General features: G+C 45.9%; 1 protein-coding gene across 1 annotated transcript in view; it reads left to right on the top strand.

Annotated features, from left to right (window-relative positions):
• Nucleotides 1-21,743, top strand: part of LOC139409144 (YjeF N-terminal domain containing 3) — a 125,258-nt gene that overhangs the window by 98,874 nt on the left and 4,641 nt on the right. Inside the window, exons 2-3 of the mRNA XM_071153905.1 lie at nt 10,782-10,890; nt 20,556-20,666. Of these exons, the coding sequence (XP_071010006.1) occupies nt 10,782-10,890; nt 20,556-20,666 (220 nt within the window). The remainder of the gene's footprint in view (nt 1-10,781; nt 10,891-20,555; nt 20,667-21,743) is intronic.

The following is a 21,743-nucleotide window of genomic DNA, read 5'->3' on the forward strand; positions in this document are numbered from 1 at the left end:
GAGAGAGAGAGAGACAGTCTGAGCGAGAGAGAGAGAGAGAGAACAGTCTGAGCGAGAGAGAGAGAGAGAACAGTCAGAGAGAGAGAGGGAGAACAGTCTGAGCGAGAGAGAGAAAGAACAGTCTGAGCGAGAGAGAGAGAGAACAGTCTGAGCGAGAGAGAGAGAACAGTCTGAGCGAGAGGGAGAGAGAGAGAACAGTCTGAGCGAGATGGAGAGGGAGAGGGAGAGAGAGATAGAGAGAGAGAGAGAGAGAGAGAGACAGTCTGAGCGAGAGAGAGAGAGAGAGAACAGTCTGAGCGAGAGAGAGAGAACAGTCTGAGCGAGAGAGAGAGAACAGTCTGAGCGAGAGAGAGAGAACAGTCTGAGCGAGAGAGAGAGAGAACAGTCTGAGCGAGAGGGAGAGAGAACAGTCTGAGCGAGAGGGAGAGAGAACAGTCTGAGCGAGAGGGAGAGAGAACAGTCTGAGCGAGAGGGAGAGAGAGAGAGAGAACAGTCTGAGCGAGAGAGAGAACAGTCTGAGCGAGAGAGAGAGAGAGAGAACAGTCTGAGCGAGAGAGAGAGAGAGAGAACAGTCTGAGCGAGAGAGAGAGAGAGAGAACAGTCTGAGCGAGAGGGAGAGAGAACAGTCTGAGCGAGAGAGAGAGAGAGAACAGTCTGAGCGAGAGAGAGAGAGAGAGAACAGTCAGAGAGAGAGAGAGAGAGAACAGTCTGAGCGAGAGAGAGAGAGAACAGTCTGAGCGAGAGAGAGAGAGAGAGAACAGTCTGAGCGAGAGAGAGAAAGAACAGTCTGAGCGAGAGAGAGAGAGAACAGTCTGAGCGAGAGAGAGAGAGAGAACAGTCTGAGCGAGAGGGAGAGAGAGAGAACAGTCTGAGCGAGATGGAGAGGGAGAGGGAGAGAGAGATAGAGAGAGAGAGAGAGAGAGAGAACAGTCTGAGCGAGAGAGAGAGAGAGAGAGAACAGTCTGAGCGAGAGAGAGAGAACAGTCTGAGCGAGAGAGAGAGAACAGTCTGAGCGAGAGAGAGAGAGAGAGAACAGTCTGAGCGAGAGGGAGAGAGAACAGTCTGAGCGAGAGGGAGAGAGAGAGAGAGAACATTCTGAGCGAGAGAGAGAACAGTCTGAGCGAGAGAGAGAGAGAGAGAACAGTCTGAGCGAGAGAGAGAGAGAGAGAACAGTCTGAGCGAGAGAGAGAGAGAACAGTCTGAGCGAGAGAGAGAGAGAGAGAGAGAGAGAACAGTCTGAGCGAGAGAGAGAGAGAGAGAACAGTCTGAGCGAGAGAGAGAGAGAGAGAACAGTCTGAGCGAGAGAGAGAGAGAGAGAACAGTCTGAGCGAGAGAGAGAGAGAGAACAGTCTGAGAGAGAGAGAGAACAGTCTGAGAGAGAGAGAGAGAGAACAGTCTGAGCGAGAGAGAGAAAGAACAGTCTGAGCGAGAGAGAGAGAGAACAGTCTGAGCGAGAGAGAGAGAGAGAACAGTCTGAGCGAGAGAGAGAGAGAGAACAGTCTGAGCGAGAGAGAGAGAACAGTCTGAGCGAGAGAGAGAGAGAACAGTCTGAGCGAGAGGGAGAGAGAACAGTCTGAGCGAGAGGGAGAGAGAACAGTCTGAGCGAGAGGGAGAGAGAACAGTCTGAGCGAGAGGGAGAGAGAACAGTCTGAGCGAGAGGGAGAGAGAACAGTCTGAGCGAGAGGGAGAGAGAACAGTCTGAGCGAGAGGGAGAGAGAGAGAACAGTGAGCGAGAGAGAGAGAGAGAGAGACGGTGAGCGAGAGAGAGAGAGAGAGAACAGTGAGCGAGAGAGAGAGAGAGAGAACAGTCTGAGCGAGAGAGAGAGAACAGTCTGAGCGAGAGAGAGAGAGAGAGAAGTCTGAGCGAGAGAGAGAGAGAGAACAGTCTGAGCGAGAGAGAGAGAGAACAGTCTGAGAGAGAGAGAACATTCTGAGCGAGAGAGAGAGAGAACAGTCTGAGCGAGAGAGAGAGAGAGAACAGTCTGAGCGAGAGAGAGAGAACAGTCTTAGGGAGAGGGAGAGAGAACAGTCTGAGCGAGAGGGAGAGATAACAGTCTGAGCGAGAGAGAGAGAGAGAGAGAGAACAGTCTGAGCGAGAGAGAGAGAGAGAGAACAGTCTGAGAGAGAGAGAGAGAGAGAACAGTCTGAGCGAGAGAGAGAGAGAGAGAACAGTCTGAGCGAGAGAGAGAGAGAGAGAGAACAGTCTGAGCGAGAGAGAGAGAGAGAGAACAGTCTGAGCGAGAGAGAGAGAGAGAGAACAGTCTGAGCGAGAGAGAGAGAGAGAGAACAGTCTGAGCGAGAGAGAGAGAGAACAGTCTGAGCGAGAGAGAGAGAGAGAACAGTCAGAGAGAGAGAGGGAGAACAGTCTGAGCGAGAGAGAGAAAGAACAGTCTGAGCGAGAGAGAGAGAGAACAGTCTGAGCGAGAGAGAGAGAGAGAACAGTCTGAGCGAGAGGGAGAGAGAGAGAACAGTCTGAGCGAGATGGAGAGGGAGAGGGAGAGAGAGATAGAGAGAGAGAGAGAGAGAGAGAGAACAGTCTGAGCGAGAGAGAGAGAGAGAGAACAGTCTGAGCGAGAGAGAGAGAACAGTCTGAGCGAGAGAGAGAGAGAACAGTCTGAGCGAGAGGGAGAGAGAACAGTCTGAGCGAGAGGGAGAGAGAACAGTCTGAGCGAGAGGGAGAGAGAACAGTCTGAGCGAGAGGGAGAGAGAGAGAGAGAACAGTCTGAGCGAGAGAGAGAACAGTCTGAGCGAGAGAGAGAGAGAGAGAACAGTCTGAGCGAGAGAGAGAGAGAGAGAACAGTCTGAGCGAGAGAGAGAGAGAGAGAACAGTCTGAGCGAGAGAGAGAGAGAGAACAGTCTGAGCGAGAGAGAGAGAGAGAGAACAGTCTGAGCGAGAGAGAGAGAGAGAGAACAGTCTGAGCGAGAGAGAGAGAGAGAGAGAACAGTCTGAGCGAGAGAGAGAGAGAGAGAACAGTCTGAGCGAGAGAGAGAGAGAGAACAGTCTGAGAGAGAGAGAGAGAGAACAGTCTGAGCGAGAGGGAGAGAGAGAGAACAGTCTGAGCGAGAGGGAGAGGGAGAGAGAGAGAGAGAGAGAGAGAGAGAGAGAGAGAGAGAGAGAGAGAGAGAGAGACAGTCTGAGCGAGAGAGAGAGAGAGAGAACAGTCTGAGCGAGAGAGAGAGAACAGTCTGAGCGAGAGAGAGAGAGAGAACAGTCTGAGCGAGAGGGAGAGAGAACAGTCTGAGCGAGAGGGAGAGAGAACAGTCTGAGCGAGAGGGAGAGAGAACAGTCTGAGCGAGAGGGAGAGAGAACATTCTGAGCGAGAGGGAGAGAGAACAGTCTGAGCGAGAGGGAGAGAGAGAGAACAGTGAGCGAGAGAGAGAGAGAACAGTCTGAGCGAGAGAGAGAGAGAGAGAGAACAGTCTGAGCGAGAGAGAGAGAGAGAGAACAGTCTGAGCGAGAGAGAGAGAGAACAGTCTGAGCGAGAGAGAGAGAACAGTCTGAGCGAGAGAGAGAGAGAACAGTCTGAGCGAGAGGGAGAGAGAACAGTCTGAGCGAGAGGGAGAGAGAACAGTCTGAGCGAGAGGGAGAGAGAACAGTCTGAGCGAGAGGGAGAGAGAGAGAACAGTCTGAGCGAGAGGGAGAGAGAGAGAACAGTGAGCGAGAGAGAGAGAGAGAGAACAGTGAGCGAGAGAGAGAGAGAGAGAGACAGTCTGAGCGAGAGAGAGAGAGAGAACAGTCTGAGTGAGAGAGAGAGAGAGAGAAGTCTGAGCGAGAGCGAGAGAGAGAAGTCTGAGCGAGAGCGAGAGAGAGAAGTCTGAGCGAGAGAGAACAGTCTGAGCGAGAGAGAGAGAGAACAGTCTGAGCGAGAGAGAGAGAGAACATTCTGAGCGAGAGAGAGAGAGAACAGTCTGAGCGAGAGAGAGAGAGAGAACAGTCTGAGCGAGAGAGAGAGAGAGAACAGTCTGAGCGAGAGAGAGAGAGAGAACAGTCTGAGCGAGAGGGAGAGAGAACAGTCTGAGCGAGAGGGAGAGAGAACAGTCTGAGCGAGAGAGAGAGAGAGAGAACAGTCTGAGCGAGAGAGAGAGAGAGAGAACAGTCTGAGAGAGAGAGAGAGAACAGTCTGAGCGAGAGAGAGAGAGAGAGAACAGTCTGAGCGAGAGAGAGAGAGAGAGAGAGAACAGTCTGAGCGAGAGAGAGAGAGAGAGAACAGTCTGAGCGAGAGAGAGAGAGAGAGAACAGTCTGAGCGAGAGAGAGAGAGAGAACAGTCTGAGCGAGAGAGAGAGAGAGAGAACAGTCTGAGCGAGAGAGAGAGAGAGAACAGTCTGAGCGAGAGAGAGAAAGAACAGTCTGAGCGAGAGAGAGAGAGAACAGTCTGAGCGAGAGAGAGAGAGAGAACAGTCTGAGCGAGAGGGAGAGAGAGAGAACAGTCTGAGCGAGAGAGAGAGAGAGAGAGAGAGAGAGAGAGAGAGAGAGAGAGAGAGAGAGAGAGAGAGAGAGAGAGAGAGAGAGAGAGAGAGAGAGAGAGAGAGAGAGAGAGAGAGAGAGAGAGAGAGCAGTCTGAGCGAGAGAGAGAGAGAGAGAACAGTCTGAGCGAGAGAGAGAGAGAGAGAGAACAGTCTGAGCGAGAGAGAGAGAGAGAGAGAACAGTCTGAGCGAGAGAGAGAGAGAGAGAGAACAGTCTGAGCGAGAGAGAGAGAGAACAGTCTGAGCGAGAGAGAGAGAAGTCTGAGCGAGAGAGAGAGAGAAGTCTGAGCGAGAGAGAGAGAGTTTTGAGTGGCGGAACAAACAGCATGTGAAATGCTTCCTAAGTGGACAGTTTGATTTCACAGAAGTGTGATTGACTTGGAGTTACATTGTGTTGTTTAAGTGTTCCCTTTATTTTTTTGAGCAGTGTATATTTGTTACTGCTCAATTAAAACAGTCTCGGTCGACCAACAGCTTAACGACCAAACAATTGACCAGTCGACTAATTGGGGTCAGCCCTAGTGGAGAGGTAGGGGAGATTAACAAATGCTAAGGAAAAAAACATATTTTTTTAACCCAGTCGGGCTTTCAACTTACTCTTGAAAGTTGTAATAATAGAATGCACAGTGTAATTTCGAAAATTGGGTAGTGCATCAGGAGTTTTCCTCTTGTCATGTCATTCATTGCAGACCTTAGAGAGCCATTTATAGAATTGTCCATTTGATCAACTAGCCCATGTCTGCTAATGTTTTTTAGCTTGGCTTTTTAGCCCATTGATTTTGATGTAATGTTTGAGTCACTCAGATAATCCAGGAATATACAAGACAAGGCAAAATGTGTAGAATTGCGCGGGATGTTCCCCAATTATGACAAACATTTTGGGAAGCACTGCATTAGAGAGAGTGTTGTGATGTTGAGTCATGTGGTCCACCCAGTCTTAATTGTGTGTAGGCCCTACTGTACGTTTCCATGTCGTTGTTGGAGTGACGTGGAAGCAAAGTGTTTTACAAGCAGCCCTCTGCTCATAATAATACAAATGCTAGTGAGTGTGTGTTTGAGAAGTGGTGTGTTTGTGTGTACTTGTGGCGCATACATGTGTGTGTGTGTCTGTCTGTCTTCCCCTCAGGCTGGGGCTGTGGAAGTAAACAGGCTCATTAAGAGGCAATTGTTCACAGCTGAGCACCCTGAGCCAAAGCCTGAGTGGCGTGGAGCAACGCCACACCATGGGGACACTTTGGCCACCACACACACGGGGAAATTAATGGAGACTCCAGGGGAGGAAGGGAGGGGTGCAACACTGGGACTCTCCAGCTTGTTACCGTCTCTGCTGCTGCTACACTGGCAAAAAAAAAGTATGTGAACCCTTTGGAATTACCTGGATTTCTGCATAAATTGGTCATCAAATTTGATCTGATCTTGATCTAAATCACAACAAGTCATTAGCCTATCAGGAGTCAGCTTTCCTGGAGTACAATAAATGAGTCAAGATTGAAGATCTTGGTTAGAGCTGCCCTGTCCTATAAAAAACACAGCAACATTTAGAGTTTGCTATTCACAAGAAGCATTGCCTGATGTGAACCATGCCTCGAAAAAAAAGAGAAGACCTAAGATCAAGAATTGTTGACTTGAATAAAGCTGGAAAGGGTTACAAAAGTATCTCTAAAAGCCTTGATGTTCATCAGTCCACGGTAAGACAAATTGTCTATAAATGGAGAAAGTTCAGCACTGTTGCTACTCTCCTGGCTGTTCTGCAAATATGACTGCAAGAGCACAGCGCAGAATGCTCAATGAGGTTAAGAATAATCCTAGAGTGTCAGCTAAATAGTTACAGAAAATCTTTGGAACATGCTAACATCTCTATTGACGAGGATACGATATGTAAAACACTAAACAAGAATGGTATTAATGGGAGGACACCAGGGAAGAAGCCACTGCTGTCCAAAACAAAACTTTGCTGCACGTCTGAAGTTCGCAAAAGAGCACCTGGATGTTCCACAGTGCTTCTGGCAAAATATTCTGTGGACAGATTCAACTAAAGTTGAGTTGTTTGGAAGGAACACACAACACTATGTGTGGAGAAAAAAAGGCCCAGCACACCAACATCAAAACCTCATCCCAACTGTAAAGTATGGTGGAGGGAGCGTCATGGTTTGGGGCTGTTTTGCTGCCTCGGGGTCTGGACAGCTTGCTATCATCGATGGATGAATTCCCAAGTTTATTAAGACATTTTGCAGGAGAATGTAAGGCTATCTGTCCACCAATTGAAGCGCAACAGGACAACGACCCAAAACACAGAAGTAAGTCAACAACAGAATGACTACAACAGAAGAAAAAAACCCTTCTGGAGTGGCCCATTCGGAGTCCTGACCTCAACCCGATTGAGATGCTGTGGCATGACCTCGAGAGCGATTCACACCAGACATCCTAAGAATATTGCTGAACTGAAACAGTTTTGTAAAGAGGAATGGTTGAAAATTCGTTTGGTTGAGGGTATTGCTGCCAATAGAGGGTCAATCAGTTATCAAATCCAAGGGTTCACATACTTTTCCCACCCTGTACTGTGAATGTTTACACGTTGTGTTCAATCAAGACATGAAAATGCATAATTGTTTGTGCTTTATTAGTTTAAACAGACTGTGTTTGTCTATTGTTGTGACTTAGATGACGATCAGGTCAAATTTTATGACCAGAGGGCCTCCCGGGTGGCGCAGTGGTTAAGGGCGCTGTACTGCAGCGCCAGCTGTGCCATCAGAGTCCCTGGGTTCGTGCCCAGGCTCTGTCGTAACCGGCCGCGACCAGGAGGTCCGTGGGGCGACGCACAATTGGCCTAGCGTCGCCCGGGTTAGGGAGGGCTTGGTCGGTAGGGGTGTCCTTGTCTCATCGCGCACCAGCGACTCCTGTGGCGGGCTGGGCGCAGTGTACGCTAACCAAGGTGGCCAGGTGCACGGTGTTTCCTCCGGCGCATTGGTGCGGCTGGCTTCCGGGTTGGATGTGCACTGTGTTAAGAAGCAGTGCGGCTTGGTTGGGTTGTGTATCGGAGGACGCATGACTTTCAACCTTCGTCTCTCCCGAGCCCGTACGGGAGTTGTAGCGATGAGACAAGATAGTAGCTACTACAACAATTGGATACCACGAAATTGGGGAGAAAAAGGGGTAAAATTCAACAAAAAATATATATATTATGACCAATTTATGCCAAAATGCAGGTAATTACGAAGGGTTCACATACTTTTTGAAGGACTACAGTACTGTGTGTTTTCTGTTCACTGGGAACATGAACTACAGGGAGTTCTGTCTCATTATTGACCCAGCTAAAGAGATACAATATGTTATATTGAATTCTGTCGACCCAGCACACTCAATATGGGTGCCATTTGGCCTGGTCTAGATGCCATGATCAGGGGTCTTGCATTCTGTATGCTCTACACTGCTTCCTAGTGGTGATACCTCCTCACTACCAAGAGAACTGTAAATAGTGGGGTAGGATGATGTTCCCCAGACTAACACAGATCTTAGGTCAGTTTTATGCCCCCCACCCACCCTAATGGTTAAGGTTAGGATTGGGTGAGGGTTAGCTGACCCTAAATTGGTGCTTACGGGCAACATCTAACCAAGGTGACAAGGGTTAGCTTTACATTTTATTTAGCCCTACAGGCAGTGACCAAGGATCAATTCTACTCCATAGCTTACTGTAAAAGTACTATAGTCCTATTATAAGAGCATCCATCCAACATAGTGGACAAAGGTGATCTTTGTAAAAGACCATCATGTGTCAGTGAGCCAGGCAGTCTGCCCCAGGCTAGCCCTGGGTGACAGCTGTGATGCTCTATTGGCTGAGCTAAATGCCAAAAGCCCTGTTGGACGAGGTGGGTTTTAACACAGTGATCCTAGAGCCACAAGAGAAGGGAACACTGGGCCAACCTTTAGCATTCAACTAGTTACAGTGAAATGAAGGTTCTGGTTATGATGAAAGAAGGTTATGTTTATGATGCCTGTGTGTTGTTAGCCTGCAGGCTATTTATTTTCTTCGGATGGTGTTTTTTCACCATCTGTTTTGTTGGTTAGGAGATGTGAATGTGGGGTTTGTCTGCCAGGGTGATAGCGTTTGAAATGCTTTCAACATATGACTTTCAGCTGTTGAGGACCTGTAATAACTATTAAAGCGTTTCGTCATAAGATGTAAGTCTGAATAAGGTTTGACATCAGAGACAAACTCCTTAGTCATTGTTGAGCTTCCAAGGGGCTCACTTCAATCCATAGCACAGAACATCTGCATTGTAGTGCGGTTCACATTTAAAAGTAATTTCCAATTGATCCGACCTATGCATCTTTTACCTTGAATGCAATCTCTGCGACTGTGGGAACATTGCAATTAATTGTCAATCGCGCTAGAAAGCAGATCTTCAACGCTATGGATTGAATTGAGTCCTAATGCAGTTACGTGCTTTAGATTGTCTCTGTAGTCACAAATGGAGGATGAAAAAGGTTATGAGAAGAAGAGATTATTTGTGCTCCTTTATATTGTATGTGTGAGAGCAAAGCATCAGCTGACACAGATTATGCTGTAAACAAAAAATACTCCTGCTGGAAACACAAATGCCGCCTTAAAGGCAAACACGTGACACACATGCGCAAGCAGCAGTGACACACCCGCGTGCGAACACGCACACACACAAACTGACCGTTAGCTCTATAGCGAGGTTCGAAATGGTTAGATCCCGCTGCTTCCACAGTATATTGATGTGGTTGATTTCTCTCCTTCTCTTCCTCTCTCCCTTTCTCTGCTGAACTCATGCAAACTAAATGGATCTATGTTGTCTTGGTAACACATTATTTACTTTTTTATCTGCGAACATTTGGGCAAATAGGACATCGACATTACTGACTGTTGTTATTAGAATGTTGTGACTGCATCGATCAATTCTCACTCTAATAAAATGTGTTAAATTATTACACCTTATAAACACGTCCATTTAGATATGCTATCATACAATATGCTTCGAATATAATGTTCTCCATCGTCGTCAAGAGAAAGTTGTGATGTAGTACTCCAGCTCTCCACCAGGTGTCCCTAGTGCGATAAGGAATACTGTACTTTCTGTGTGTCTACAGCAGCTCACGTGCAGACAACACAAGCCATTTTTTTTTGCCTTATAGGATCTGTTCACGTAGGGGATGAGAGGGGACATATCAGTAGCAGTGTCCCTGTCGCCTGTCCTGACCTGTGACACACACAGTCAGACTAAAACCTGACAGGTCAAACCAGCAGACCAACCTCCCTCGCTCTGATACAGGAGCATTAGTCACACAGCCAGCATGCACAGAATGACAAATAGCACAGAAACAATGCATCCAGAATTCACATACACACATAAATGAGGCACATACGGCACACAAGCACACACGCGGTGCCATGTAGCTGCTGTAGGATCGGTTTTCAATGCTCCCTTTCCCTCTCTGGTTTAACGAGCTCACCCCAGTATATTGACATCAGTTTACGGCCTGTTTCAACTTTAAGCCTTTTACATATACCTGTTTCAGAGCCATGCAACTACCTAATTCATAATTGACCATGCAGCGGTTCAAATCCAAGTGTAAATGCCGTTGATCAAACTCCAGGTGGTGCTATGGTCAGATGACATGAAAATAGAGCTCTTTGGCCACACACACCAATGGTGGCTTTGGTGTCGAAAAACAGAAGCCTATGCAGAAAAGTATCTCATAACTACGGTAAAATATGGTGGTGCATCTTTGATGTTATGGGGCTATTTTGCTTCCACTGGTACTATGACCCTTGTTAAAGGTCAGCGGCATCATGAACTTTACCAAGTACCATGACATTTTAGCTAAAACCTGGTTGCCTCTGCCAGGAGGCTGGCAGTTGGCCGCAAGTGGATCTTCCAGCAAGACAACAACCCCAATAATCTTTACTCCTGTCTTTTTTTAAAATCTCTTTCTCTGAACAATTTATATTAGTTAAAAATTAGCATATTTTATAACTCAGTATTTGTATTATTTATTATATACAGTTGTTTTTGCTCATCTTTATCAAGGGTGCCAATCATTTTGTTCCTGACAGCACCCTCTTTCAGAGCCATGTAAATACCTACTTCATAAACTTAAACTTGGTACCGGAAAGACTTCAGGCCTCCGACAATCCCCAACCAAGCATTTAACGCAACACAACAACATGTGTTTTTGAGGTTTATCTCCTGAGAGATGCATAAACAGTGATGCCGTACAGTATATAATAGAATTGTGATTGACTGAATCTGATTGATGATGCTAATGCTCGGTGTTGTGTTTCCCTTACAGTAAAGTGGAGACAGCAGCCATTGAGACAGAGTTGCTGAGGGACTACAGGTTTGGCCAGCAGCAGCTCATAGAGATCTGGGGGCACGCCTGTGCCATCGCCATCACCAAGGTATGTACCCCCCTATTCTTTCTCCAAGAATCACCTTTTTTGGGACCATTCATCCATTTCATCCATCCATCCCTCATTCCCCAGATTCTGATGCTGTTCCACCTAATAGTATTAACAGTATTTCAAACCCATGCAACTTTCTAATAGCTAGGAACTGTGAATAGAGATTTAGGGAACACACAGGGACTGTTCTGTTCTCTGTATTCTTTTTTTTTTTAAATTACCCCTTTTTTCTCTCCAATTTTGTGGTATCCAATTGTTTTGGTAGCTACTATCTTGTCTCATCGCTACAACTCCCGTAGGGCTCGGGAGAGACGAAGGTTGAAAGTCATGCGTCCTCCGATACACAACCCAACCAAGCCGCACTGCTTCTTAACACAGCGCACATCCAACCCGGAAGCCAGCCGCACCAATGTGTCGGAGGAAACACCGTGCACCTGGCAACCTTGGTTAGCGCGCACTGCGCCCGGCCCGCCACAGGAGTCGCTGGTGCGCGATGAGACAAGGATATCCCTACCGGCCAAGCCCTCCCTAACCCGGACGACGCTAGGCCAATTGTGCGTCGCCCCACGGACCTCCCGGTCGCGGCCGGTTACGACAGAGCCTGGGCGCGAACCCAGAGTCTCTGGTGGCACAGCTGGCGCTGCAGTACAGCGCCCTTAACCACTGTGCCACCCGGGAGGCCCTGTATTCTCGAAAAAACAGTGAGTGTGGGTGTTTATTTACAGTTGTGGGAGAACTGTCCCCCTCAACAATGCTGTGTCTCTGCTCCATAAACCCTGAGGCACATCAGTGAACAGAAGCTCTATCTGGCCTGATTGTCTGATGAGAGACTGATCTGCTCAGCTGGGAGCCAGTCTGGCAAGTCCACATGCCCCTTATCAGTCCCTTTTGTGTGTGTGTGTTAGCACGTGTATGTGTCTGCCAATGTATCATGTGTCTGTTTTTAGCTTGTGTGTGTGTGTGTGTGTGTGTGTGTGTGTGTGTGTGTGTGTCTGTGTGTGTAAGTTCTCCAAGTCAGACTGCCTGTAGTCAGTGGTAGCAGCAGCAGTGTCTGGAGTGTGTCTCTGTGGAGCTGTCAGGAACACACGTGGTTCCTTTGACCAGACGGTTGGTTGGTTTAACCCTGCGGTCGTTTGCTCCACGGGCACCCAGTGTGGTGTGATAAATGCTCCCTGAGATTCCAGACATATGAGACACTTTCCTTTCAGAGAGAGAGAGAAAGTCTGATTACCTCAACCACATCCCCTTACCACCATTATCACCAGCAGCCAATGGTCCATGGCCAGAGCGGACACAGCCGCAGCACACATACCGTAGCTAGACAAACAGCGCCTGGCTCGACCCGGATCGGCCTGGGGCTTCTGCACACACATGCATGACATCACTGTTATTGAAGAAAAGTGCAGTAGTAGGGCCTTATGATTTCACTGCAGTCGTTGCAGTTGCCAGATAGATTCATTTTTCACCAAGTAATTCTCCCCCCCCCCCCATACGTCCAAAGACATCCAATCCCCCGGCAGCAACCACACGGGCCATGACGGGTCCATCTCCGGTGTGTTCCTCTGTGATCTGGGCTGGAGTGCGTGTGGAGCGGCGCCTGTGTTCAGTCTGGGTTGGGAAGCCTTTCAACACCTGGGGAGACAAATAATGTTCCGCTTCCATGGAGCAGTAAACGCTGGAGTGTGTTGTCCCTGGGTCCCTGTTCTGTCTACTCAGGATGTGTTCAATATGTCAACATGTCCGTCGTAAAACATATTCATCATCCTGTGCAGCTTTCATTAATAGTGTGTGGCCGTATTTATGTGTGTGTGTGTGTGTGTGGGGGGGGGTGTATGTATTTTTCTTACACTTGATAATTTTTACCCATAATTCTTATTTGTTTATTCCTATTTTACCCCCTTTTTCTCCCCATTTTCTGACTTATCTCATCGCTGCAACTCCCCAACAGGCTCGGGAGGCGAAGGTCGAGTCATGCATCCTCCAAAACATGACGGCCTGCTTAACCCGGAAGCCAGCCGCACCAATGTGTCGGAGGAAACATCGTTCAACTGACAACCGAGGTGAGCCTGCAGGCACCCGGCTCGCCACAAGGAGTCGCTAGAGCTCGATGAGCCAAGTAAAAACCCCCCGGCCTGGGAGAGCATAGGCCCACCCACTGGGGAGCCAGGTCCAGCCAATCCGAACGAGTTTTCCTCCACAAAGGGCTTTATTACAGACAGAAATACTCCTCAGTTTCATCAGCAGTCTGCGTGGCTGGTCTCAGACGATCCCGCAGTTGACGAAGCCAGATGTGGGGGTCTTGGGCTGGCGTGGTTACACATGGTCTACGGTTGTGCGCCAGTTGGACGTACTGCTAAATTCTCTATGACAACGTTAGAGGTGGCTTATGGTAGAGAAATGAACATTACATTGTCTGGCAACAGCTCTGGTGGATATTCCTGCAGTCAGCATGCCAATTGCACGCTCCCTCAAAACTTGAGACATCTGTGACATTGTGTTGTGTGACAAAACTGCACATTTTAAAGTGGCCTTTTATTGTCCCCGGCACAAGGTGCACCTGTGTAATGATCAGGCGGAGTTCCTCTGTCCAGTGTCTGTGTTCTTTTGCCCATCTTAATATTTTATTTTTATTGGCCAGTCTGAGATATGGCCTTTTCTTTGCAACTCTGCCTAGAAGGCCAGCATCCAGGAGTCGCCTCTTCACTGTTGACGTTGAGACTGGGGTTTTGCGGGTACTATTTAATGAAGCTGCCAGTTGAGGACTTGTGAGGTATCTGTTTCTCAAACTAGACACTCTAATGTACTTGTCCTCTTGCTCAGTTGTGAACCGGGGCCTCCCACTCCTCTTTCTATTCTGGTAAGAGCCAGTTTGTGCTGTTCTGTGAATGGAGTAGTACACAGCATTGTATGAGATCTTCAGTTTCTTGGCAATTTCTCGCATGGAATAGCCTTCATTTCTCAGAACAAGAATAGACTGACGAGTTTCAGAAGAAAGTTCTTTGTTTCTGGCCATTTTGAGCCTGTAATCGAACCCACAAATACTCATGCTCCAGATACTCAACGAGTCTAAAGAAGGCCCGTTTTATTGCTTCTTTAATCAGTACAACAGTTTTCAGCTGTGCTAACACAACTGCAAAAGGGTTTTCAAATGATCAATTGAACTTTTAAAATTATAAAGTTGGATTAGCTAACAACGCCTGTGTAGATATTCCATTAAAAATCAGCCAGTTCCAGCTACAATAGTAGTTTACAACATTAACAATGTCTACACTGTATTTCTGATCAATTTGATGTTATTTTAATGGATGAAGAATGTGCTTTTATTACAAAAACGAGGACATTTCTAAGTGACCCCAAACTTTTGAACGGTAGTTTATGTATGAAGGTATTTATGTGTGTGTGTGTAGTGGGACATGTGTCTATGTGTGTGTTGCAGTAGTGTGTGAATGTCAGGTGGACAAGAGCAGATGTATCTCATTACTACGGATGTCAGGGAGGCAATACAGTCATTGCTCCTGTGTGTACTATGTGTGTGTGCATGTGTATGTTGTGAGGATAGGACTGAGGAGCCTGGTGAGCTGACATACAGTGCATTTGGAAAGTATTCAGACCCCTTGACGTTTTCCACATTTTGTTACGTTACAGCCTTATTCTAAAATGTATTAAATCGTTTTTTCCCTTCCTCATCAATATACATACAATAACTCATAACAAAGCAAAAACATATTTTTACCAAAAGAAATGTATTGACATATCACATTAACATACAGTACCAGTCAAAAGTTTGGACACACCTACTCATTCACGTTTTGTTTTTCCCCGTTTTTTTTCTGCATTGTGAAATAACACATAAGAAAAAATATAGTACCAAAAAAATGTTCACCAAATCAAAATATATTTTAGATTCTTTAAAGTAGCCACCCTTTGCCTTGATGACAGCTTTGCACATTCTTGGCAAGTATTCAGACACTTTACTCAGTACATTGTGGAAGCCTCAAGTCTTCTTCGATATGAAGCTTAGCACACCTGCACACCTCTATCAGGTTGGATGGGGAGCGTCGCTGCACAGGTATTTTCAGGTCTCTCCAGAGATGTTCGATCACGTTCAAGTCCAGGCTCTGGCTGGGCCACTCAATGACATCCAGAGACTTGTCCTGAAGCCACACCTGCGTTGTCTTGGCTGTGTGCTTAGGGTCGTTGTCCTGTTGGAAGGTGAACCTTTACACCAGTCTGAGGTCCTGAGCACTTTGGAGCAGGTTTTCATCAAGGATCTCTCTGTACTTTGCTCCATTCATCTTTCCCTCGATCCTGACTATTCTCCCAGTCCCTGCCACTGAAAAACATCCCCACAGCATGATGCTGCCACCACCATGCTTCACCATAGGGATGGTGCCAGGTTTCCTCCAGAAATGACCGCTTGGTATTCAGGCCAAATAGTTCAATCTTGGTTCTCATGGTCTGAGAGTTCTTAAGGCCAGGCACCACAGGCAAAATCTATCAGTTTTCAGATTTTGGGATATTTTGCAACTAACTTCCATACTTTCATAAAATGTACAAATAAATCGGCAATAATGTATATACATACTTTATTTGTATCATTTTATCCCAACTATGTCAACTACACCTACCAAAAATGTGGTTCTTGATAGCGGTTGAAGGTCAACATGAAACATGGTATTTTGAAAACTCCATGTTGAATCATATATCACTTAAAGGCTTGTTATCCGGGGAATATAGTTAGCTAGTCCATACATGGCTGTATCCTTTGTAGACGTAGTTCTTCGTGCTGAAAGACGAGTCATTTTCTGACATCATATTGGTTACTGGCATTTAAAGGCCCCTTCCAGTAATCTGTTTGGTTAAAATGCAGCGCAGCGCTTCCTTGTTTGAAAATATCTCCCGCGAAGAATCCACGTAAAGAGAGACAAAATTAGAAAATCTCTAGTGGAGATGAAGATGACAACTATCGGCGATCAACTAGACATCAGCCAGCCAACAGTGGCTTTTATTCCACATGTCACAAATAAACCAACTTGTACATTATTTGATTTGTCCACAGTGTCTAATCACCATAGACCCCACCAACCAGGCATTCTGTCATGATAGAATGTGCCGACTGTGAAGGTGATCGTGATGAATTTAGGAGGAGTGTTTACACTTCCTCCAGGCTGCAGGGGTGCTCCAGGGGAGATGTGGCATTTGATATAAATGTGAGGATGGTTCTTCTAGCCCATGAACTTGGACTTGGTTATGCAGATCTAAAGAAAATGAGCAAAGTCCTAGGGATTCCTTCCTTGAGTCTCCGCTTATATCAGAGAAATGACCAGAGTGACACAGAAATAAAAAGGGAGAGTAGCCCATGATTGTCAGGTGACTTGCTGTGTATAAATAATATTTATTTCCTTGCTCCAACAAATTTATTCAAAGGGAATAAAACAGAGTGATCGGAAAACATACCTACACAATGAGACTGTCACATTAGCCTACAGTGTCATAGGGCTGTAGCTTAATGTGATTGGTGAGAAATTAGCTTTACATAAAGTAAATACATGCTGATATGCTAATATTTACGTAGGGTACCATGCTGATATTTTGTCCTGTAGTTATGACTGTGATGTCGACAGACATAATGAGTACTTTATCCCCCCTCTTTAGATCCAGAGATTCAGAGAGGGCTACAGTCAGAGTGCTGCAAAGATAATTAGAAGAGCATACGCAGATATAGACCCAGACATAGCAGAGTTGTTGGATGAGGATGCCATCATAGACCTTAATGTATCATTTGATGGCACTTGGCACGAGAGGATTCCCTTCCAACTACAGGATAGGTGTGTGCATTGGTGCTGGTACCAGCGAGCCCTAGAAAATGGTGAAGATCCACCCTGTCACAAAAACCTTGGAGGCCATACATTTTTTGAAGAGGTTGCACAGAAAATGGGACCTGTAATATCATAGGATGTCAAATGATAACATCCTCAAAAGAATGTAGCACGGAGGAACCCAGAATGCAAATGGTTGTCTGAACTCTGTGATATGGTTGCGATGCCCCAAAACTGTCTTTGTGGGCAAAAGTCACATTGACGGAGCAGGCAGTATGGCAGTAACCATGTTCAATGAGGGAGCCACTGCTATATCAAATGTGATGAACAAATTGTGGCTTGACAGCACATTGGTGACACTGGAAGCAATCAGAGAGGAGGATGCAAGGCATGTTGCGAGAGCTGACTTTTCTTCAATGGAGTGTGCCAAGCGTAGGCGCCTGTCCCATGACACAGTCAAGAGAGTAAAGCTGCACCAGCAACAACTCAAAGAGGGCCTTACATATGGGGCAGGCATAGCTGATTAATGTTCTGCACATTTCAACAGCCATACAAAATCCTTGTATGTGACATTGAGTAAAGTGATATGAGAATTTGCCCAAAACTGCCCAACAGACCAGTATTCAAACAATATGCTCTATTGCTTGAAACAAATGTATCAAATGTGCTAATGTATCTGTCAAATGTATATTTGATGTTTATTTGTCCGTTTAGAAGATATTTATACATAAGAGTTTAATTAATGTGTCATAAATTGTCATATTTATGGAAAGTACATTTTAATTGCATTAGCCTATCTTTATCAACCATTTTCTAAAAATGACATGTTCCCCCTGCGCCAATTCATTTTTATCAGGCTTCAAAGGATGTGCATTTACATTATTCCACACACAGGGTCTTAGGTCTTATAGTCATATTTACAGAGGCTTTTTTTTTATTTATCTTGTGTCCTTTTGATTTTAAGTGTCATTTTATGTGTAAATATATTCAAAATATGCATCCGCTATACATGTGACGAGATTTTTGGAATAGTTAAATGAAATGACAATATTTTGATAAACTGATCTGTAAAAGTCTGACCATTGAGTGTCTTAACACAATAAAACAAAAAACCTGCCTTGAAGCAATGTGTTGAATAGCATGTTAGTGCCATTTTTAAGGAGGGCTTGCCTATTTGCATATTTAAAATGTTTTATAAATAAAACTTGTAATACAATAATATATTGTATTTATGTATACTTTCAACTGGTAATGTTTCAGTCTGATGAGAGTAAAGGGAAAAACATCCCTATTAGCCTGTGGTGCTTGGCCTTCAGGTGCCTTTTTGCAAACTCCAAGCAGGCTGTCGTGTGTCTTTTACTGAGTAATGTTTTCCGTCTGGCCACTCTACCATAAAGACCTGATTGGTGGAGTACTGCAGAGATGGTGGTCCTTCTGGAAGGTTCTCCCATCTCCACAGAGGAACTCTGGAGCTCTGTCAGAGTGACCATCGGGTTCTTTGTCACTTCCTTCCTCTTCTCCCCTGATGCTCAGTTTGGCCGGGCGGCCAGCCCTAGGAAGAGTCTTGGTTGTTCCAAACTTCTTCCATTTAAGAATGATGGAGGCCACTGTGTTCTTGGGGACCTTAAATGCTGCAGAATAATTTTTTTTGTACCCTTCCCCAGATTTGTGCATCAACACAATCCTGTCTCAGAGCTCTACGGACAATTCCTATGACCTCATGGCTTGGTTTTTGCTCTGACATGCACTGTCAAATGTGGGACCTTATATAGACAAGTGTGTGCCTTTCCAAATCATGTTCAATCAATTGAATTTACCACATGTGGACTCCAATCAAGTTGTAGAAACATGTCATGGGTGATCAATGGAAACAGGATGCACCTGAGCTCAATTTTGAGTCTCATAGCAAAGGGTCTGAATACTGATATAAATAAGGTAACCTGTTTTCGCTTTGTCATGGTGGGGTATTGTGGATAAATTGATGAGATTTTTAATTATTATAATTGTTTAAAACATTTTTTTATTAAGGCTGTAACATAACAAAATGTGGAAAAAAAATCTAAGGGTTTGAATACTTTCCAAATGCACTGTATTAGCATTCCTCCAGATAGAAGCCAGGAGCTGGGCAGAAGGGCCAACAGATAACCTGGTCTGGGTTTGGGCAGAAGGGCCCTAACAGATAACCTGGTCTGGGTTTGGGCAGAAGGGCCCTAACAGATAACCTGGTCTGGGTTTGGGCAGAAGGGCCCTAACAGATAACCTGGTCTGGGTTTGGGCAGAAGGGCCCTAACAGATAACCTGGTCTGGGTTTGGGCAGAAGGGCCCTAACAGATAACCTGGTCTGGGTTTGGGCAGAAGGGCCCTAACAGATAACCTGGTCTGGGTTTGGGCAGAAGGGCCCTAACAGATAACCTGGTCTGGGTTTGGCTTCTCTGTTTACCGTGCTTCTCTAAAACTAGCTTTTTCTGGTTTCCCACTGGATGTGCATTATTGACATCTTTAATCACTCTGTTATTGCAAAAATCCTAATCCTAAAACAAGGTGCGATAAGATGAGACAGTTAGGATGCTGCTTTAAAAGGCACTCGGGCTTCCCACTGCACAGTATGTTCATATTGAATGCCACTTCCACTCCTATCAAAGATGGCCGGTCATTATATTGTGCTTATTAGCCTTAGCATTTACCTCAGGGGAACAGGTCAGAGAGGGTGTCATCACATCAAGACACACACACCAAAATCCTGTTGCACAGTGGGAGATACACCAGGAAACTGTTTCAGCCACGCAGATAAGAAAATGGAGCCTATCTCTCGCTTCCGACTCATTGGCCTGAGCTGTCATTACCATCCTTCTTCCATCTAATTTAGAGTGTATCTGCTCCCAGACAGAATATTTATGTTAGAGAAAATGGCTGCTGTCTCCCCTCTCCCAGCATCATTACTGTAATTAATGCTTTCAAGTCTGTATTAATTGAATACTGCAATTAGAGTACGGCTCCATTTGTTGCACTGTAATGTACCTCTCCATTTAGAGTTCCGGTTATAGTGGCCTTTACCCAACATTTGGTTTGGTGAAGGCGTTGCGGGGTGAGGTGAGACACTCTTGGCTGTGATGTAGCTAGCAACACTAGCTACATGATTCACTCCCCCACTGGTTCTATTTAGGTGTGTGTGAAGCAGAGGAGGCTGGTGGGAGGAGCTATAAGAGGATGGGCACATTATAATGGCTGGAATGGAACGGTATTGAACACATCAAACATATGGAAACCACACGTTTGTCTCTCTGTTCCATTTATTCCATTCCAGCCATTACAATAAGCCTGTCCTCCTATTGCTCCTCTTACCAGCCTCCACTAGCGTGAGGAGGAAGATTAGACCACTTAAGTCAACAGGAAAGTGTTAGAGACCTGCTGCCTCATTTTAAGGACGTGTGAGGGGATTTACTGGGATATGTGCTGTGCCCCTGTAAAACAGAGAGGTGGAGATGCCAGTGTCCTAGTGGGGAAACTCATGGCTCAGGCCTGATGGAAAGTAGTGTGTTGTTTAAAGGGAGCATCCTGCGGCGTCCGCCTCTGGTATTGTTTCCATTCCTGTCAGGGTTATTTCAAATGAGTTTGGGGCTGTCTGTCTTTAAAAAAAGACCTGGGTGGCATTTCCCCTGGCCATGGCATGGACTTCCTGGCACGCGAAGGAGAGAGTCTCTGACAGTGATGGAAGGTCAGCCTCGCGGATAGAATGACCCGTCCACTGGGCAATGAGTCTGTTAGGCTAGTTGGTGATGTCTGTCTCACTCTCTGTCTCCCTCCCTCCCTCTATCCGTCACTCACTCAATCACCTCCCTCCAGGCCTTTCCTCTGACCTCCCTGGCTAAGAAGCAGCCAACAGTGTTGGTGGTCTGTGGTCCTGACCAGAATGGCTCCATCGGCCTGGTGTGTGCCCGCCACCTGCGCATATTCGTAAGTATACCACAATAGACTTCACCCGCCAGGCATCACACACACATGGCCATGTGGACAATATCAGAAAATAGTTAGAAGTTAACAAATGGTTCACTGGGTTTAATTGCAGTATTAGGAGATTTTCATTTAAACTCCCATAAATAGTCATCTGAGTCATGATTAATTGATCCATTACGGGATTGAAAATGTCAATGACATCATTTCATTGTGACCCTCATTAAATACCGTTACCCTCGTTAAATACTGTCTGGTTACAGTTGGCAGCGGTAATGTAACATGATGTCATGGTCACATTAGTTTGCATGACTGTGGATAATGCTGTTCTGTGGTGTAAATGCATTAATTGCAATATTACAGACGATTACACTAACTAAAAACAATCTGAACAAGGATTTACCAGTGATGTACTGAGGAAACTCTACCATCTTTATTCTATGTGATGGAAACCATAGACGTGCTTTGGTTTCCCTGCCTTGGAACGGAATGTATCTATATAACGTCTCCATATGTGTCTGAGATGCCAGATTTATGAAGTGTCAATATCTCTGATTAAAACCATGTTGACAGAATCTGTTAAAGTTGTAAGATGACTGTCTGTGAAGTTTTCGGGGCAGCGACTGGGCCTGGGGTCAACACACGGATATATTTTACACCAGGATCCCAGGAATGCATAAAGCATTTCCACATAACTTTGATCCAAAGAAAACGTATCATCGGTCGATGAATCCCTGACCGTGGCATTACTCTTATTCCTTGCAGGATTTGCTAGTTCAGGTTTTAGAGGCAGTGCACCGCAGCAGATAAGACCATAGTCTTTCGCTCTGATCTGGGAACTGTAGATTCGATTAAACAGAGAGTAGCTGACTATTTAGCCCCGGAGCAAATGAACTAAGCCGGACTGATTTGCACCGCGGCCCTGAGCTGGCCGTCCGTGTTCACCGAGCTAGCGTGTGTTTGGCATGCATCCTTGGTTCATTCCACTGTTAAATGCCAAACCAAAATATTGCATATGGAAAAGACAAATATTCCAAGAGTCAAAGTTCATTTTTGTCAGATTCTGTCTGAATATGATTC

This window comes from Oncorhynchus clarkii, chromosome 5 (assembly GCF_045791955.1).
Source record: "Oncorhynchus clarkii lewisi isolate Uvic-CL-2024 chromosome 5, UVic_Ocla_1.0, whole genome shotgun sequence".
NCBI lineage: Eukaryota > Metazoa > Chordata > Actinopteri > Salmoniformes > Salmonidae > Oncorhynchus > Oncorhynchus clarkii.